Source organism: Ixodes scapularis, unplaced genomic scaffold (assembly GCF_016920785.2).
Source record: "Ixodes scapularis isolate PalLabHiFi unplaced genomic scaffold, ASM1692078v2 PGA_scaffold5__190_contigs__length_132052651, whole genome shotgun sequence".
Taxonomy (NCBI): Eukaryota; Metazoa; Arthropoda; class Arachnida; order Ixodida; family Ixodidae; genus Ixodes; species Ixodes scapularis.
The window spans coordinates 74,542,270-74,560,368 of NW_024609880.1; the positions used below are offsets into that span (position 1 = coordinate 74,542,270).

The 18,099-nt window shown below is 49.4% G+C and overlaps 2 protein-coding genes across 2 annotated transcripts; both read right to left on the reverse strand.

Moving 5' to 3' along the window:
* Positions 1 to 9,777: 9,777 nt before the first annotated feature.
* LOC115311470 (recQ-mediated genome instability protein 1) lies at positions 9,778 to 12,175 on the reverse strand. Its single transcript, XM_029970139.4, has one exon. It carries the CDS (start codon positions 11,965 to 11,967, stop codon positions 10,438 to 10,440), a length of 1,530 nt encoding a protein of 509 aa, XP_029825999.2. The 5' UTR covers positions 11,968 to 12,175; the 3' UTR covers positions 9,778 to 10,437.
* Positions 12,176 to 12,569: 394 nt separating this feature from the next.
* Positions 12,570 to 17,312, reverse strand: LOC121046446. Its single transcript, XM_042294253.1, has 3 exons — positions 17,259 to 17,312; positions 16,978 to 17,148; positions 12,570 to 12,720 (listed from the first exon to the last, which is right to left on the reverse strand). Exons 1-3 carry the CDS (start codon positions 17,310 to 17,312, stop codon positions 12,589 to 12,591), a joined length of 357 nt encoding a protein of 118 aa, XP_042150187.1. The 3' UTR covers positions 12,570 to 12,588.
* Positions 17,313 to 18,099: the final 787 nt, after the last annotated feature.

Sequence of the window (18,099 nt, forward strand, 5' to 3'; positions counted from 1 at the left end):
AGAATCCAGGGCAGTGTCCCGTGAGCGCACAAAGTCGAAGCGGATGCCTCCGCCCCCGTCGTTAGACGGGCGGACGACCTTTGCTGCGAAAACACCGAACTTCCTGAAACGCGTGGGCGGCACCAGCGCGATGAAGCACGCTCAACGCCGTCTCTGCACCGAAATAAGCGATGAACAGTCTCAGTTATAGGCCATAGCTCATTTATCTACACCCAGGGATGGGCTAAATACATGCAATTATGAATCGAAATACAAATACAAAATACTTCGTAAAAAAAAAGTATTTAATTACAAGTCTAACTACATTTCCAAAAAAGCATTTAAGTACAAGATACAAATACAACCAAATGTATTTGGTCTCCTCCAAATACTTTTCCAAATACATTCCTCAAAATTTGTGTCAGCGACTTCAGGGCACCTGCAACGGGTTTCTGGGTATCTCATTTTAATTTTGAATCGCACACTCAGGAGTTCGTGTGCGAGGCTCTAGTAACGTAATAGAAATATAATAATAAAAAAAATGTAATCAGGTTGGACGTAATAGGTGGAAAAAGTACAGAGCTTCAAGCAGCTTTTTTTGTCGATTGCATTTTGGTATAGACCAACAAAGAACCGAGACAACCAAGACGCGCAGCACTAGCTAGAGAATTTTTTATTGTTGCAACTCGCACCAGTTACGAAAATCTGGACGACCCAAGCATTTAGAATGTTCCAGGCAAAAATATGGATGGAAATCAGGCTGGAAAGCATCACAAGTTGTCACAAGCACTCATTTATCCAGTCTGCCTGCGAACGTCGATTTCGTCACTATTCTTGCCCTGGACTAGCATCGTAATCACAAAGTCACTAAACGCTTGTGCTTGATTGAGAGACACTGCATTCGGTGCAGAACGTAGTTTTTTTTTCCTGCTCTGAACAGTGACAATAAATTTGAGGGATGTATTTTCGCCCACAAAATTGTATTTAATTACAATTGTATTTGAAATACCTAGGTTTTAGTATTTAAATACACACGTCAAATACGTTACCCAATTCGTAATTAAATACAAATGCAAAATACACAAAGCATTTGAAATACGTATTTAAAATACTTGTATTTTAAATACTGCCCATCCCTGTCTACACCCATTGCGACTGCTTACGACCGAGTGTCTTAAAACATTAAAATCTCTTACGACGAGAGCAGACGAGAGGTCGAGAGTAACGTCCCACAAAAAGACACACTTGCGCCATCTATCGGGTAGTCGCGGAAGATTTGGTAGTTATGTAGTCAGTCAGTCAGAAAACGTTTAATGCCATAAAAGAAAAAAAGTAAAAGAAAAAAAAAAAAGGAAGAAAAGAGGGAAGGGGGAATGAGGGAGTGCGCCGGTGATATCAAGATCTGGACGCTGGCACTAAGGAAAGGTAACTAAATCTAAATGAATATGTCCAGCTTGGCCTCATAGATAAAATCCAGGAGACCTTTCAAGACTCTTCGTCTGTCACTCTCGGAGCCTGGTGGATGTGTCCACCCCTCCATAGATGCGATGTCTGTTGGTCGATGTCTTGCCCTTATGTCTTTGTACTCTGGACACTCCCACACCAAGTGAAAAATGTCTGCCTTCACGCCCATATTGCACTTGGAGCAAGTTCCGGATCGTTTTCCTTGGCTCCAAGATGCGATGCGCGCTGGTGTTAGTGCGGTGTCCGTCCTCACTCGAGTCAGGAGAACTCTCGCCCGTCTTCCAAAACCCGTGCAAGGGAGCGGATCTGGGTTTTCGGGGAGCTTCTCTTCGAGTTTTGCTAGATAGTCTTCTCTGATCTTGGCCCGAACCTCGCCTGGATCATATTCTTGTGGTTCCCAGTTGGCCTGTGCCCGATCGCGAGCGTGGCCGTACCCGTGGTCATGTTGTGATGCAGGTATGTCGTCTGAACCGCGGGGAAGAATAAGCGACGCGCGGGCCAGGCGATGTACCTGTTCGTTGCCGGGTATGCCCGCGTGACCGGGAACCCATGCAATTCTTGTGGAGGTGCCTCTTGAAGCTAGTTGAGAAGCAAGTTTTTTTATCGAGCGGACTATCCGGCTTGGACTGTTCCTTATTCTACATTCCTTCACCGCCTCTTGCGAATCTGTAAATATCCGGAGATTCGTTGTTAGCGGGTCGGGGAGTGCGAGGACCGTCTCGAGGGCGAGGCGGATTGCTGTGAGTTCTCCTCCTTTGGTCGAGGCGCCCTCGGGAAGCTGCTTGGTAGCGCTGATTTGTAGGGCAGGGATGGCTGCAGCTGCCGTCTTCAGGGTGACGGGGCCGTCTAGCGATGCGGTATCCGTGTAGGCAGCCATGATGCAACTCGGATCCCATGCTTCTACCATCTTAGTGTGCGCCTTGGCTTTACGTGTTAGCTGCTTGGTGTCCCCCTTGCGTGCACTGGGCTTGTTGTCGGTGATCTCCGCGAGGTCTTCCCATGGTGGAAGTTGCTCGGGTAGTTCTGGAAGGTTCTCCGTGGGTCTGTGGAGAAGCTTCATAATCTCTCTGCCTGGTCCAGTAAGCTTGAGGCGCTCACTGTGGGCAACCGTGCGAGCCGTCACTATGTCATGGAGTTTGTTGATACCGGCTTGTTCCCGCAGTTTGCCGAGGGGGGTAAACTTAGGAAGGCCCGTAATTACACGCATTGCTTGATTGTTTAAGGTTTCTAGTTTCTGCGAGAGCCAGTAGTGGCGGGCTCCGTAGACTACGCGCGAGACTACGAGGGCTTTGACCATCCGTTTGGCTACGTTTTCAGTCGCGCCTCCTCTTGCGCTGCATATACGCCTGATTGCGTTGAGCGCGGAGTTGCAGTACTTGATTGTGTCTTGTAACCAGATGTCTCCCTTGCCCGTTTCTTCGATCGTAATCCCTAGGATCCTGACTGAAGGGGAGGGTTTGATTCTTTTACCCGCGAGTACGAGATTAAATCGTTCTGCAATCTTGGCATTTCTGTGTTTTCTTGGTGCCACCACGGTGTAGTGGGTCTTTTCTGCAGAGGCTTGCATTCCTACCCTGGCTAGGTGAGCGTCGACTGTGTCGAGGCCTGCTTGAAGTGTGTCTTGCTGCTTTGCAATGTCTTCTCCTTTCGTCCACATTGTGATGTCATCCGCATACACGGTAAAACCGAGTCCAGGTATTTTGGCGAGCTCATGCGGCAGGGCTGCCATTGCGAGGTTAAATAGTGTTGGTGAGAGGACGGAACCCTGAGGGACCCCAACTCGGTTCATCTTCGGTTCACTGTCGTGCGTGCCGCAGCGGACCGAAAACGTCCTTCCTTCTAGAAAGCTCTTGATGAAGTTCAGCGGCCTTCCAACTATGCCAAATTGTCTGGCTTCGCTGATGATGGAGGTGTGGGGTACAGAGTCGAACGCTTTTTTGATGTCAACCGCCACGACTGTTCTTATCGCCGCGCGGTTGAGTCCAATATTTCTTATGACTTCTGCCGAGATGAGGGCGAGGCTTTCCTGTGTTCCGAGGCAGGATCGGAAACCAGTCTGGGAGGGATGGAAGGTGCCAGAGGATTCTAGGTGCCAGTCAATTCGTGCTAATACCATCCGCTCCATGACCTTACAGGTACATGAAGTTAGCGAGATGGGTCTGTAGTTACTGAGTGATCCCTTGTCTTTTCCGGGTTTTGGAATGGGAACGACAAGTGAATGCTTCCACTGCTCAGGGAGCTTTCCGGTGACCCAGATGTGGTTCACCCATTCGAGGAGCTGTTCTTTTGTGTTTTCTGGAAGGTTCTTAAGCATGGTCATGGTGATTTTATCCGGCCCGGGCGACGATCGGGATTTTCCTTTGTGTAGCGCCCACTCGAGTTCTCCCCTCGTAAACGGTCGGTCCATGCCGTCGTCCGGGGCCAAGATTTCTACGTCGTACAGAGAGGGGCAGTCGTTCACGTCTGGCTGTGGGAAAAAGAGATCCCCCGCCATTCCTGCGAGCTGTTCTTCCGTCTTATTTATCTTGAGAGCGAGCGTGAGCGTCGCTCCTTTTACCTTCTTCTTTCCAAGCAGAGCCCGATTCGTAGCCCATAGCTTTGTAATCGAGGTTTTGTCGGAGAGCGAAGAGCTGTAGTCTAGCCATCGGCGTGTATCTAATTGTTGGGCGTATTCCTTGGCCTCTACCGTAGCTCTTGTTATGGCGTGTCTGCCTTGCGGAGTTTTGCGACCCTTTCGGTACTTTTGTACCACCTGCAGCCGTTTAGCCCAGAGCCGTAATAGGTGGAGGTCGGGATTTGGAGCGTCTTCATCGACGTTCGTAGTAATCGTAGCTCCTTGCAGGGCGCTGTTTAGGAGGCTCTCGAAACTGGACCCTTCAAGGTTACCTTCTTCCAGCGTTGCCCTGAACTTGTCCCAGTGAATGGTTTTAGCCACTCTCCGCTTGGATTTGTCTTTGATCTTCTTTGTAGGCGAGAATTCAAAGAAGATTGGGAAGTGGTCGCTGCCCCAAGAGTCCGGAAGGCACTTCCACTTGTGGTGATATGTGTAGATGTTTGAGGTCCATGTAAGGTCTGGGGTTGTGTCCTTCTGCCTGGCGTCTCCCAGCCTTGTCTTGGTCCCGTGGTTATTGACTAGGTTGAGTCTGAAGATCTGCATCTCACCAAGCAGCTCTTCCGCTCCTGTCGATACGTGGTTGTATCCCCAAGCATGATGTTGGAGGTTGAAGTCTCCACAATAGAGCTTTTGTTCTCTTGGGTACAGATTGTGCAGATGAGCGATCCAACCGTGGTTTCTTTTTGGTGTCTTGCTTTTAAGAGGCCTGTAGTATGCGGATGTAAATACGATGTTATGCTGCCGGACCGTGGCTCTCACTGCAACGATTTCTTGATTTTCATTACAATAGGGGGTTAGATCTACTTGGTGCTGGGGCCAGTCGCACCTTACATAGACGAGCGCTTTCCCTGGCGGGGAGGCAGATTGCCCCGGCCGTTTACTAGTTATGGACGGGCTTGAGTAGGTAGTGTAACCATTGAAGTTGATGCTCGTAGTATTAGTCTCCTGAAGCAGTAATACATCAGGACGCTCGTCAGGTTTGTCCAACAGACGTACTCGGAGCTCGGCCGCCCGCTTGCGGAGCGCCTGGCAGTTCCATTGGAGCACCCTTATCATTAGCGTTAAAAAATATTCGCTGTAAGTGCTCTCATCTGACTGAGGGTGGACTTGTGGTTGTTCTCTTCTTGCTGGGCTTGGACAATGGCCTTGAGCCTGTCTAGCTCGGCTTTGAAGTAGTTGCAGGTGTTGCGTAGTTCTTGGATCTCCGCCTGTGACGACGGTGATGGTGGTGGAGCGACGATGCCGTGTTTGACTCTGTCAGCCCATGAAGTGCCGCTTGGAGGGACCGGGGTCTTGACAGCCCCGGTCGCAGTCTGCTCCTGCTGCTGCTGTTGTTGTTGCTTATGTTGTTCTCGGAATTTTTTTTACGACTTCCCGCATTCGCTTGTTGGTCTCTTGCCATGTGGGGCATTTGCGGTCCGTTCCCAGGTGGCCCTTCTTTCTGCACCCTTGGCAGTAGGGTGTGGAGTCGGGGCATTCGGGTCCCTGGGCAGGATCCGTAGAGGCTAAATGTTGAGTTCCGCAGATGGGGCACATGGCAGCATTTGGGCAGATGTCCGGTTTGTGTCCCAATCGGTGGCAGTTACCGCATGTCACCGCTTTCGGCTTGAACGGGAAGACCCGCATATATCTATTGCCGTACAAAACGGACCTCGGCGTCTTTTCTCCATCAAATGTGAGCATTGCCGTGTTAGACTTTCCCAGTCTACGAGCAGCGACCACCTGGATCTTCTCAGATTCCAATTCAAGGTTCAAGACGTTGTCTTGGGGATCCTCTTCTTTTGAGTAAATGTCGTAGATGACCCCTTTGCAATAGGCGGTTCCGTACGTTCTAAAGACTTGTACAGAAACTGCTTGTCCGGCAATGTCGACCTCGGTTATCTTCTCGAGGGTTTCGGCCAGCTGTTTCGAGACCGTGCGGACTGAAATAGTGTTGGCCTTGTCTAGTAGATGCATTGTGAATGCTGTTGAAACGCTCGAGAGGTGCGTTTTCAGTCTTGGTAGTAGTGGCTTTATCGAGACTTGGGATCGTGTTAGGCGGATCTTGTACTCGAATTGCCAACGCCGGGAGGGCTTGGCCTTCTCATTATTTTGTTGTGTCGGGTCCTCGCGAGCCCGTTTCCTTTTCTTCCTGCTCGTGACGGTGGTGAAGCCGTCCTCTTCTTCCGTTTGTTCTGTAGTAGGTGGCGCGGCGGCCGCAGGCTTTGGTGCCGGTAGTGTCTTAGCAGGCACTGAGCTGTCGCCCTGGCTCCCTGCTGGTTGTGGCGTCTTGCCAGATATAGGTGCAGCGCCGGCTGGCGCTGGCAGAATTGCTGTTGTGCTGCTTTTCAAGGCTTTCTTAGAAGTCGCAGACTTGTTCTTCTTCTTCCCCTTGGTAGTTGGCACGATTTCGTGAGATTCTCCAATGACACTTTTGAAAATATCGATAAGGCTCTCTTTCGATATGCTCGAAAGGAGAGCCCTTAAGACTAGCTCGACAGATTGGGACTGTGGAGGGCTCACCAAATTGGAAGACTGTTGAGCACCCCATCGTCGATTTGTTTAGTATCGAGGCTGGAGCAGGTCCTGCTCCCGTCGTGGTAGTGGCGGGACCGGCGTTACTCGCATTCCTCGTGTCCATGGCCTCTGGTTGACCGTGGCTGGTCGATGCGTTGCTCGAAGTCCTGGCCGCATCTTCCGGTTTTACCGAGGGACAATCCCCCGAAGATCCGAAAGGGGGGCCCGAACTTGGCAGCTCGGGGCTGAGCTTAGCGCCGAGCATTTTCGAAAAAGTCGAGAGCTTGAGAAAACACGTCCGATCACATCGGTGGCTTCTTCTTTCTCCCTGGTAGTTATGCATATTGCCTTCTTTTTAATTCGCATATTTTTTTTTTATTTTTTTTTTTTTTTTTTTGGGGGGGGGGGACTTGAAATACTTTTGACAGTGTCATAAACGACCATTTTTCTTACATTGTACGTATAGGCTTGCAAATCCTGCAAAAACCGCTCTAGCGAAATACTTTTCCAGGGCCGCCCTCTAGATGGCGCCAGCGTTCTCTGGTCGTAGAACGCAAATGTGTAAACGAGCTTTCATATAAAAAACAGTCTGGAGACACTATCTGAAACCTGACTCACGTGGTGCGATTTTGATTGCGCTTTCGCAGCTGCGGCGTTGAGCCCCGCGGCCTGTGTAGTCCGTTGCAACTCAAGAAGGTAGGGCGTGGGAAAGGAAGGCCGGGAACGAGGAAGCAGGCGGAACGCTGGAGGGAGGAGAATGTTTTCCCCTCTCCTCTCCAGCCTTCTGTCTGCTTCCTCCTCCCCGGCCTTCCTTTCGCTTGCAATGCCCTAACTTCTTGAGATCGGGCTTGAGGCGTGTTCCTTCCTTGTGCGACGGCCCTGTCCCGTTGATCATACAAAGGCTGTCCGCGGGCATCTTTGAGGCATACATGCATGCCTACGAAAGAAACATGTTTCGGACATGCATCGAGGCGTATCCGCAGATGATTGCGCCATCATGCCTGCAGCGAACGTCGTGTCTTTTGTATGATGTACGGGCAGTGCGTCTGCGGCTTTAACTATGCGGTGAGGAACTGAGGGAGAGGAGGATATGAGAGCCCGCGGGGACATCAGAGCGATGCGAGCTTTGATTGTAAGGAGTGGGTACGCAAAGGTTATAGCTGCCTTTGTCTCTAACCACCGTTCGAACGGCGATTGCCGGCGTTCGAAGGCGAGACACTGCGTTCTGATTGGAGGGAGACAGTGGGTCGACCCACTAATTCTTACAGTCAGAGCTCGACTTTCTCACGTCCCCGCACGCTCTCATTTCCTCCTCTCACTCAGTTTCTAACCTACTGTCAATGACCAGCTAGAAGTAGGATACAAGAGGTCAGATCTGAGCCTGCTCATGAGCTCCTCGCTCGTGTAAGTTAGTTTCCGTTAGTGCGAAAGCTCCCCCCCCCCCTCCCCTCTACCCTCCTAGAATATGACAAGGCCGCAGTGCTGGATTTTTTGCGTCATCAATTGGAGGCCAGCGCTCAGTTGGGGCATTTGCTCAATCAGTGGGAACACGCGTACCAGCCTAAAGCTGACGCGGCACTCGCGTCCAATCTGTCTGTGACTCACGCTGGCCCACCGTAGATGACGTAGAAAATCAAGCATAATTGGCCTTACTACCGAGGAAATGCTTGGCAGAAGCCATCGCTCGCTCAACGAAAGAATCTGCTATGTCAAGACGTCACAATGCAGAACGGATTTTCTGACTCATATCTGTTTATAGTATTATAATAGTGTTTATATACAATGCGCTGTCTTCCCGGTCCGCTCTCTGGCAAGGCTTCCGTCAGGCTCCGCGACAAGGCCATTCCTCAAATCCTCTCCGAGTGTCTTTATTCGGACGGTACGGAGTTCAGAGAAGGAAAGAAAACAAACAAAAAGAGAAAGAAAGGATGCTCCCGCCCAGTTGGAAGACCTTGGCTCGGCATTTCCGCGAGCACAATTGCAACTGTTGGGAACAATGAGGAGATTCGGATGGGACCGAAAATCAAAGGGGGAAGCCAAACAAAAGACCGCAAGGGCACTGGCGGAGGTTACCCGCGATGCTGCCCCGGGAGGATGATAATGCGAGAGATGCTCTCGTCCCCCTTGGATCGGAGATTATGTAAGGTCGGACCGCGATCCTCTGCTCCTTGTCTCGCCAAGGCTACCGGTGTATGGACTTCTGGCAGCAATGCGCATTCTGCGTCTGTGTGAGGTAAACAATCAGCCGATTTGCAAGCAAATGTAGGATTACGTGTGTTTGTGTGTGTGTGTGTGTGTTTGTTTTTAGTGCTTCGGCGTTTGCCACGTTGTTGGTTGCCAGCTGTCCTCTCCTGGTACATGTGTAATTAAATTTCGTGTTATATCAAAATGAATGTTACTATTCTTATATTTGTTATTGCAGGTTTGTGATGCACAATGGGTACATTTTACATTCGGGCTTCTCGCTATTGCAACTTGCAATTTGTATGTCGATTGAAAATATTTTTCGCGTTTTCCATACTTCAAGGTTTTGCACTATTGCCTTTCTGGTTGTTTACGTTAGTGATATTTCTGTTACAACTGGGCGTAAAGTATGTTAAAAAGGCACGGTGCAACAATATTTACTTGGAATTTTTTTCACTTTACACGAGCTTACTGGCAGTGGCAACGCCATTGACCAAGAAACCTCCTTGTTGCGACGAGCGTTTTCTTTCAATCTCTCCTTCGCAATCCTTGACGTAGCGTGGGGGTAGCATTGTCGGCGTCAGTGATTTCCCTACACACCCCCTAAAAAAGGGGGGGGGGGGGGGGGTTGCACCCCACCTTGTTTTTCGGAGGGTACCCCTTTAATTCGCAACGACTCCTCTATTTTCAATGCACCCCCCCCCCCCCCCCCCCTCCCCTTCATTTCAATTCCTGGGGAAACCCCTCGTCGGCATAGTCCCGCGGCTACGATATTTGAATCCGGCTCATAGATTGAACCCGAGCATTGCGTGAACACTCGATTTGGGCTCGTGATAATTAATAGCTCGGCAAACGTTCGGGTAGTGGCTCGTGTCCCATCGCGGCAATGACGAGAATAGCCGAAGCCTAACAATGTCTGGAACTCGGCGCGTGTCCTCTTCTTTCCCAACCTCGGCGCGTGGCTATGATCAACATTGTCGGCATTTAATCGGTTCCAGATCACGTGGCCGCTTGTTCTGGCTGCCAGTTGAAAGGGTGAACGCTGCTCGTTTTTCTTTAATTTCTTTTGTGACGTTTATTGCGCGAGGAGAAACACGAAAGCGTTTTGTTGGTCATAAATGTCAGGGATGCCTTCTAAGCGGTATCCGAGCTAAATACAAAAATCGAGGTCACATCAGCCGCCATTGTAGTGACCTTGCTGCTGATCACATACCCTGATGCAATATATATTTCACACCAGGATTAGTGTGCACAGGGTGTTTAAAATCCAGAATTAAGTGATTTTTTTTTAATTGACTTGTGTTTGAATGCATAGTTAAATTAAGAATTACTTTTCGTGATTTTGGTTCATAATGATTATGTAATATCTGATAAAATTATGAAGGTCCAAACGTATTTGAAAAAAGAAGTGTTAATTTTTTTTAATTAAATAATTGTAAATCTTGAAAGTGTAAAAAAAAAAAAGAAAACTTTTTTTTTTAATTTTGATGTTTCCCGTAAAAAAAAAAAAAAAGAAAAAAAGGGGGTTGCTGCGAAAACGACAGTTGCTGTAAATTTGAGCGATTCTACGACCTTTAATGTTCGTCAAAAGTGTACCGAACATGATAAAACAGAACTTTACGACGGCACCAAAAAAGCACCGCTAGTCGTCGTTTCCACTACGTTGTCATCCACACGCGCCCAGCTCCGGCGCGTACAGGTCACCCGTCCCAGTCGTCGTAGTCCGTAAGCACGGGCAGCTCGCCCGTTTTCCCCGAAAAGCTGATGCTGAGGAGCCCATTCAGCCGGCTCATCTTCTCCTGACACTGCGCCACTCTATCGTTGAAGGTTTGCTTGAAATTCGACGACAGCCTCTTCCGGCGCTTGACCTCCGGCACCGTGATGTCCAACCACTTTGTCAGCAAACGTTCGTCGATGTCCACCTCTAGATTCGCCGTGTCGTCGCTGACGATCACGGAGAGACACCACGTCTCTTCCGGAGACTGCCTCAGTTTGCTCGTGGGCGTTGCGATGTACCCCTTGATGACCACCACTTCGGGTGTCTCCGGAGGTTTGCCGTCCTTCAGCACGAAGCTTAACTTGGTGAAGGGTACGACGGTTTCGGTTGGACTATGACTAGCCGCACGCCCATCAGAATCTCCTTCATGCCTGGATTCCCCAGGTGGCACAACTGACTCGATGTTGGCTTGGAAGTCTAGCTGTTCGCGTAAAATATCTTCGTCAACGTCGTCTTCAAATGCGTCTTCGAGGAGCGGCTCTGCATCGGGCAACGTCTCGATGTCTTCTAAGTTCACTTGGCTCAGAAGGATGTCGTCGGCGGCATCCATTGCTTCGCTGGTATCGACAGGAACTGTGTTTCTGTTGCTGTAGTTGCTGGTTGATCTGCTACTGGACATCGGTACCGTCGAAGCAGTACTTCCAGGATTCCAGCGAGAGGCCTCTGCCGGGCGCTGCGGGCTACGGTTCGAAGCATTCGAAGCACTGTCTTCTAGACTCGCGCTACTTGTAGCTGTTCGATCACTATGAGCTTCCCGACCGACCCTAACTTCTCTGTTGTTGTTATTGCTGTTTGGTCTTGTGACTTCCTGCGTATCCGGCACCGGTCTGTTGATGGCCCTGCTAAGAACTGCCTTCTGGCAGTTCCCAGCTTTGAGGGCTTCTACCACCCCGCCAAGAACTCGGACGCTGTTGGACTTGAGGAATACGACACCCCGCCTGCACTCAAGCGGTCCTGTGATAATTATCTTGGCGCCAGGAGGCAGACTCGAGGTTAGAGAGGCTACGACCTCAAACTCAAAAGCTTGGATTCTGTGCGTGCCGTCGCTGACCTCCAGTTTCAGCATTCGCGTGGTCTTCGCCTCCCACGGCGCCGGTGCTTCCCTGGGCTCCGCTTGCACGGCCGTATTTTCGTTCTCGCCGCCCGTGAGTTTGAGGAGCTGTGAGTACGCGGGCTGACTGACGTCTCGGATCGAGTCAACTTGCACAAAGTAAGACGACTTGAGAATTAGTCGGTGGGCCGTCAGAGCGCTGGCGGGCAGGCATGACGTACCCATGTCGTTTAGGTCGGTAAAAAGAAGCTGGTGGTAAACCTGCCTGTACATCTCGTCGCTGCTCAGGCTTCGTGTGCTGTTCTCACTTCGCACGTGAGATATGCAAGCTTGGAGCCACGAATCGCTGACTTGGATGTGCTCGCGGGAAAGCTTTTGTCTCACGAATTCGGCGTGGTTCATAATGGCTTTCCGTCTAGCGTTGTCGGGACATCGTGCAGGAGTCAAATACACGTGCAAGCAAAACCAGGTTGAGTTGTATTTGAGCCAAAGCGGTCAGAGTGGACAAAACCGCAAAAAAAGGTACGGCCCTGAAGGTTTTTTAGTCGGCATTCCCGCGTCCCCGCGCACACGATAAACATTCCGGCATGCGGTTCCGGCCATTTTTATTACTACCGTCAAAAGCGTAGTGTCGTATTATGTTTATGAAGTCCTTCAGTTGGCGCAGTAAACTATAAAAAATGAATATGATAATCTAATCCATATTTTGTAAGATACAAGAACTACGCTACATATTAGTGGAAATATAAGGTATGCAAGAGAAAACACCAAAAATCAAGGACCGAAAATCCACTTTCTGATTATTATTGGACACAGCGCGCCATCTCGGTGTGAAGGCACGAACCATATTGCTTTTATGGACCCGCGCGCTCCTTCGAACTACAGTGACTTTGCGCGATCCGAATCATGCACTGCGTTCAATCTGATTAGTCAACGAGAACCGACAATTTTATTTATCTTGCTTCTTTTAATCAGAAGGTGTAAACTAATGTTAAGGGCCGAAAAACGACTCCTCAACCATAGCTAAAAGCGGCCGCACTTGAGGCTGTGGGTGAACGGGCTTTTCTGCTGCGCAGGCCGCGGAGTCGCTCTCTGGAAGTCGTCGGTCGGATCCTTGTGGTCGCCTAGTTCTTCGTGCTTGACCCCCTGAACGGACTAGAAAAAATACGGTTAGCCAAAATGATCGTTAGCTTCAAGCTCTATTTACCCATCATGGCTTGCGAACGAAAACACGCGCTACGCCCTATCGATTCGGTAGGGTGCGCGCTAAAGCTATAAGATAGGCAGAATTAAGGTAGTGCCAATCTTCGATGTGGCGACAAGCCGGAAACACTGCTGCCCAAATGGCCGGAGTGCTCACCTAACAACAACACAAATTTAATAAATTGTTTTTAGTTATTATTCGGGCCATTGTGGAACCATTCAGCTTTGCAAGGTCAAGGGGAACTTGCTTTGAAGTCCATACACTTCGCTCCACCTGCGGATGCTACGAGCTATCGAAGCCAATACAAGGCCGTGTGACTGTTACCTGACCTTGGCGAGGGGGCGCGGTGACGCTTGAAGAGCGTATCACTTGCTAAGTTCATAGAGCAGGACAGGCTGGGATGGCTCGTCGCGTACACTGTGGTCCTGCTTTCCGCCATATGTATCTGATTACCCATGTTTGGAAAGCCAAATTACATGGAGCTGCCATCAAAAGCGCAATCAGCACTATACCCGTTTTCACCTCAAGAAAAAAAGTAAGTTTTGCGGATTGTTCATACGCGGCGCAAAGTAGTTCTTACGAGATTTGGTCCTCAGAGGAAAAAGCGATGCTTTTGGCGTTTGGAACGTGTACGTCTTGATAAGATAACATTTATCTAATCTAAAATGCACCTAAATATATCTTAATAACACACATAAAGCGGGAAATTAGTAATTCTCCGCGAGGAGCCGGACTTGTTTTTTCTACGGTTCTTGAGGTGAAAAGAGGTGTAGCTCCCACATCGTTTTAGTTGATACGACAGTCCGAATATAAACTTATTAAATGTTTCAAATTAAAAGAACAAAAAAAACTACCCCCCCCCCCTTTTTTTTTCGGAAAAACGAAAAAGAAACGAAATTGTTCGTTAAATGCTTGAATAGCAAAGTATGTCATGAAAAAAAATTAAATTTCCCCGAAACAATTTGTTTGAGGCGCAATATTTACGTCGCGAGACATATCTTGAGTCGGGGACAATTTCGATATTATGGCACGTCAGCCCTAAATAGATGCATATTTCGTGATTGCTCCTGGAGACTCAGTGATAAGCCGATCCCGAAACGTATTTCTATTTGGCCACGTCGTCCCGAGATAATGAACACTAAATAGAAGCACGTTACGATATACTCAAAAATGAGTCTCGCGGCCTAAATAAGCGCTCATATTTTCATTCGCGTGCAAGAGTATGAACGCCGTTCACGCTCTTGCAGACGAGTAAGCGAGAGAGACAAGACCGGTTTTTAAGCCTTTTGCGACGGCTTAGAACCAGCTCCGCAGCAGCGCATCCAGTCCTAAGACGTCGCAAGAGGCTTAAAAATCAGTCTTGTCTTTCTCGGTTGTACTCGGTTGCACGTGTGTGAACGGGCGTTTACTTTTTTCCTAGTTCAATGTTGTTGTTTTTTTTTTTTTTTTTTTTTTTTTTTTTTCTTAAGACTAAACGCTTGTTCACACTCTTGCAACCGAGTACGACCGAGAGAGACCAGACCGGTTTTTAAGCCTCTTGCGACCTCAACCGGGTACGACCGAGAGAGACCAGACCGGTTTTTAAGCCTCTTGCGACCTCTTAAGAGGTCGCAAGAGGCTTAAAAACCGGTCTGGTCTCTCTCGGTCGTACTCGGTTGCAAGAGTGTGAACGAACCTTAAAGGGCAACTCCGGTCCATACTTTCGATTTTGGGATTATGGCTGTTTTTAGTGCAGTTAGCGCCCCTGAATTGCAAGGTGTAATTTTTTTCTCGTTATTGTGCGTAGTTTTAAAAATATCGACGTCTCAAAGTTTTGTTTGGGGCGCGGCCGACGAAACCGAAACTAGCCGCTCGAGGTTCCGGCAACACTGGAAATCAGCCGCTATGTGGACGTGACGCCAAGATCGTTCTCGTTCAGCGAGTACGCAGTCCAAGCAGTCCAAGCGGCACCTACCTCTGTTGTGCTAGCCGTCTAAAGATAGAAAGTAAGCTGATTTTTTTTTTTTTTAATTCTGTATAAGTGGTAGTTATCCAGCATATGTAGCAAGAGTTAGTGCGTATACCCAAAAGCTAGCGACTGGAAAACCCGTCAACTCGTTCGGTGGCGTACTCGGCGGCCGCCGCCACGCGTGCGCTATGCCGTGCCGTACTCGTTGCTTGTATTGCTTGTATACCCAAAAGCTAGCAACTGGAAAACGAGTGAACTCGTTCGGTGCCGTACTGCCGTACTCGGCAGCTGTCGGCGGCGTGCGTGCGGTCTCCCGCACTCGTCGCTAGGCCTAAATTGTCATCGGGGCTCCGTGGATGGAGCGGCGTTGCTCTACGCCGCGCTGCCGGCGCTGCCAGTGACGTACAGTGCTGGCGCTTTCGCGCGGCGGGTCAGTCCCAGATACGTAGCTTTGAGGCTCTTTGGCGCTTTCCGCGACAACCGCACAGACGTGTGTCAGGCTGTAGGGGAGGCACTCACTTGATCGAATGACATTTTAGCGAACGCCCACGTTTCATCGAACGACACTTTAGCGAATAGTCGGACGCCGCGAAGCGGCGTTTTCGGGTGGGCCAAATGAGTTCATATTTACCACATAAGTTCGTCCAAGTAGTGAATCTTTGTACAAATAAAAAAAAAACAAAAAAACTTGCCGCACTAAAAAAAAAAAGTTCTTTGGGCAGTCATTTTCTTCTCAAAGCTAGCAAAAGTGTTTGTGGGTGATAAAGGAAAACAGAGAACGCCAGCAAGGTGAGAACACTTTCTTTCCCTTCCGCATTCCCACCCCCACCCACAACAATTTTTTTCATTAGAATACATAGGATTTTAAGTTTTCCTTCGTAACTTCTGACTAAGGCAAGTGTGTGTTTTTTTTTTTTGTTTTTTGTTTTTTTGCATTTTTAAATATTATATTTACCTCCAGCCGAACTCGGGCAAATTAGGAGTCCTAACTTACAAATCCGAACTTTCGCGATTTCTTTAAAGTCCCTTGTGGTATTCACAAGCGCAATGTTAATTAATACTGCTGCGTAACGGGTTCGAACGATTGGGAGGCGAATGTTTATATCGCATGAGCTTCACGCGCCGGCTGTTCGCTAGTAGTCGTTACGGGCCTGAATACTACGCACGAGATTGCGTAGTAAACAAGCAGTGACGCAAAGCAGAACATTGTTTTCGTTTTCATTACAAACTTCAGTGTTTGGAGCTAGTTAGTGGTTGTACTCTACATGCCCACCATTCCCCATTCAACAGACATTCAATGGAGCGTGAATGCTCAATCTTCAACACTGCACTTGACAATGACTGTTTTATTTATTGATCAGGATACTTTTATCATGTTTACCTTTTCTGTACATGTACGATGGGCAAAGAGCGACGGCACGGCATCCTTTTTAAGCCTCGACGCCTTCGCTGACAAGCCACATGCAACCAACACCTGTAGGTTTCGTTCGTAACTCTCCGGCGAAATATGATCGGAGCAGAGCTTCGATCTGGGGGTCGACGTCCAAGGCTTTCCAAAGTCCACTCGTCGAACAGCGTTCACCCACACCTTCTCCAATTTCCGATCCGTTGGAAACTTGTGAAAAAGCACCTCCGGGTTGCGCAGCGGCTTGTTTGAGCAGCCCACAGCGCTTTAAGTTGTACTCGGCATCTTTCGAGGAACAGCTGCGCAGTCTTGGGCGCACCGAGTTGCTCGCTAAAACGGGTCTAGGAGTCCTCACAAGCAAATAAACAAAAAGCTATACCGAAGCTACACGGGCTACTGGTAAAAGCAACGGCTAAACACGCAATTACAAGCCGAAGTAGCGGTAATAGCGGCACAAAGAAGCGCGCGCGAGGCTGCGCCGTGCGCCCGTCCGGAACGGAGGAAAAAAAGAGGGACGCCGTTGACATCACGGCCCAATGTTGCTTTAGCGATCGGCAACCCGCTGGCCGCCCGCTAAGGAGCAGCGGCTCGCGGCGGGGTCGCGTTTTTATTATCGGCATTAGTTGAGAATGCGGCGTCCCACGGACGTGAAATTTTGGCTGGGGTCGTATTTTGTGTCACTAAAGCTATAGCAGTAATTTAATTCATTTTGAGTTTTGGCCGGAGTTGCCCTTTAAGAGTGCTGAAAAAGGCGTGTATCCTGCCTCCAAATATATTGCTAGATACGCGACACTAAATCGAGCTACTACGTGTGTCCTCCTCGACCATAGAATTTGCATAAAAAGACGACCCTACTTGATGAATGCCGAAGTCCGTAACTGCCTGCTGGTGGCTCGCAGGATGGCAGGCGGAAGGGTCCTTCTGGCGGCAAAACCAGCGTCGGAAGAAGTTTCGGATTGCCAGCAGCCTTTCCATGCTCCAGCCTCTGTCTTGTTGAGACGATACTGCACCCTCGTAGCACAATACCTGCCGGAGCAAAGGCGGACTAGAGCCCCTAAATATGTTACGCGTCAGGGTAACGACACTTAGGGGCGGACGCAGGTATCCTCCTCCCAAAAGAAAGGGAGGGGGAATACCTGCGTCCGCCGTGCCTGCACCTGCACTGCCGTGAACTGTTTTAGATGGTCCATATCACAAGAGCGAATGACATTTTAGCGAACGGCGACATTTGAGCGAATGGTCGTTTTAGCGAATAACGGGGGCGCGCGTTAACCCATCCGTCGCGCTGCGCTTTACGCCGCTTCGCGGCGACAGTCTGCGGCAACTCATTACAAAAATATGAACTCACTTGGCCCACCCGAAAACGCCGCTTCGCGGCGTCCGACTATTCGCTAAAGTGTCGTTCGATGAAACGTGGGGCGTTCGCTAAAACGTCATTCGATCAAGTGAGTGCCTCCCGTTTTAGATCACCCCTCCCCCCTCTCCCCCCCCCCCCCCCACCCCCCACCCCCCCCCCCCAAAAAAAAAAGGGGGGGGTAGGGGTGATCTAAAACAGTTCACGGCAGTGCAAAACCGATATACCTGAGCTTCCGGACATCGTCAGATACCGTGTCCAAAGCTCAGCAAGTCACCATTTCGAGTAGAGTGATCGCCCACTCTGCACTAGGGACCAAAATGGCGGCGCCCACAAGAAAATCGGCGAAAGAGGTACTCTGAAGTTGCTGGATCCCGTGAAAGCAATTCCATTGCATTCCCTGCCTGCTAACAGGATAAAAACAGATTCATAGCATCCAGACGAGACGACCAAGACTTTGCAAAGCGATTGGCCGAACTGTATTCGTTGCCATGGCAAGCGCCATATCGGTCCTTTTAAATCATCGATGCTTCGAAAGCGTCGTTCTGAACCAGCCGCGCCAAGATCCCTATAAAGCGTCAACGTAGTGAAAGTGGACCTCGCCAGTATAAACGTCTTTGGCA

Excerpts from the sequence above, each read along its gene's own strand:
- LOC115311470 (XM_029970139.4), bottom strand. The coding sequence starts at position 11,967 with ATGAACCACGCCGAATTCGTGAGACAAAAGCTTTCCCGCGAGCACATC.
- LOC121046446 (XM_042294253.1), bottom strand. The coding sequence starts at position 17,312 with ATGGACCATCTAAAACAGTTCACGGCAGTGCAGGTGCAGGCACGGCGG. Across the intron at positions 17,149-17,258 it reads TGCAGGCACGGCGGACGCAG|GTATTGTGCTACGAGGGTGC; the intron begins GTATTCCCCCTC and ends TTGCTCCGGCAG. Across the intron at positions 12,721-16,977 it reads CGGACTTCGGCATTCATCAA|TCCGTTCAGGGGGTCAAGCA; the intron begins GTAGGGTCGTCT and ends TATTTTTTCTAG.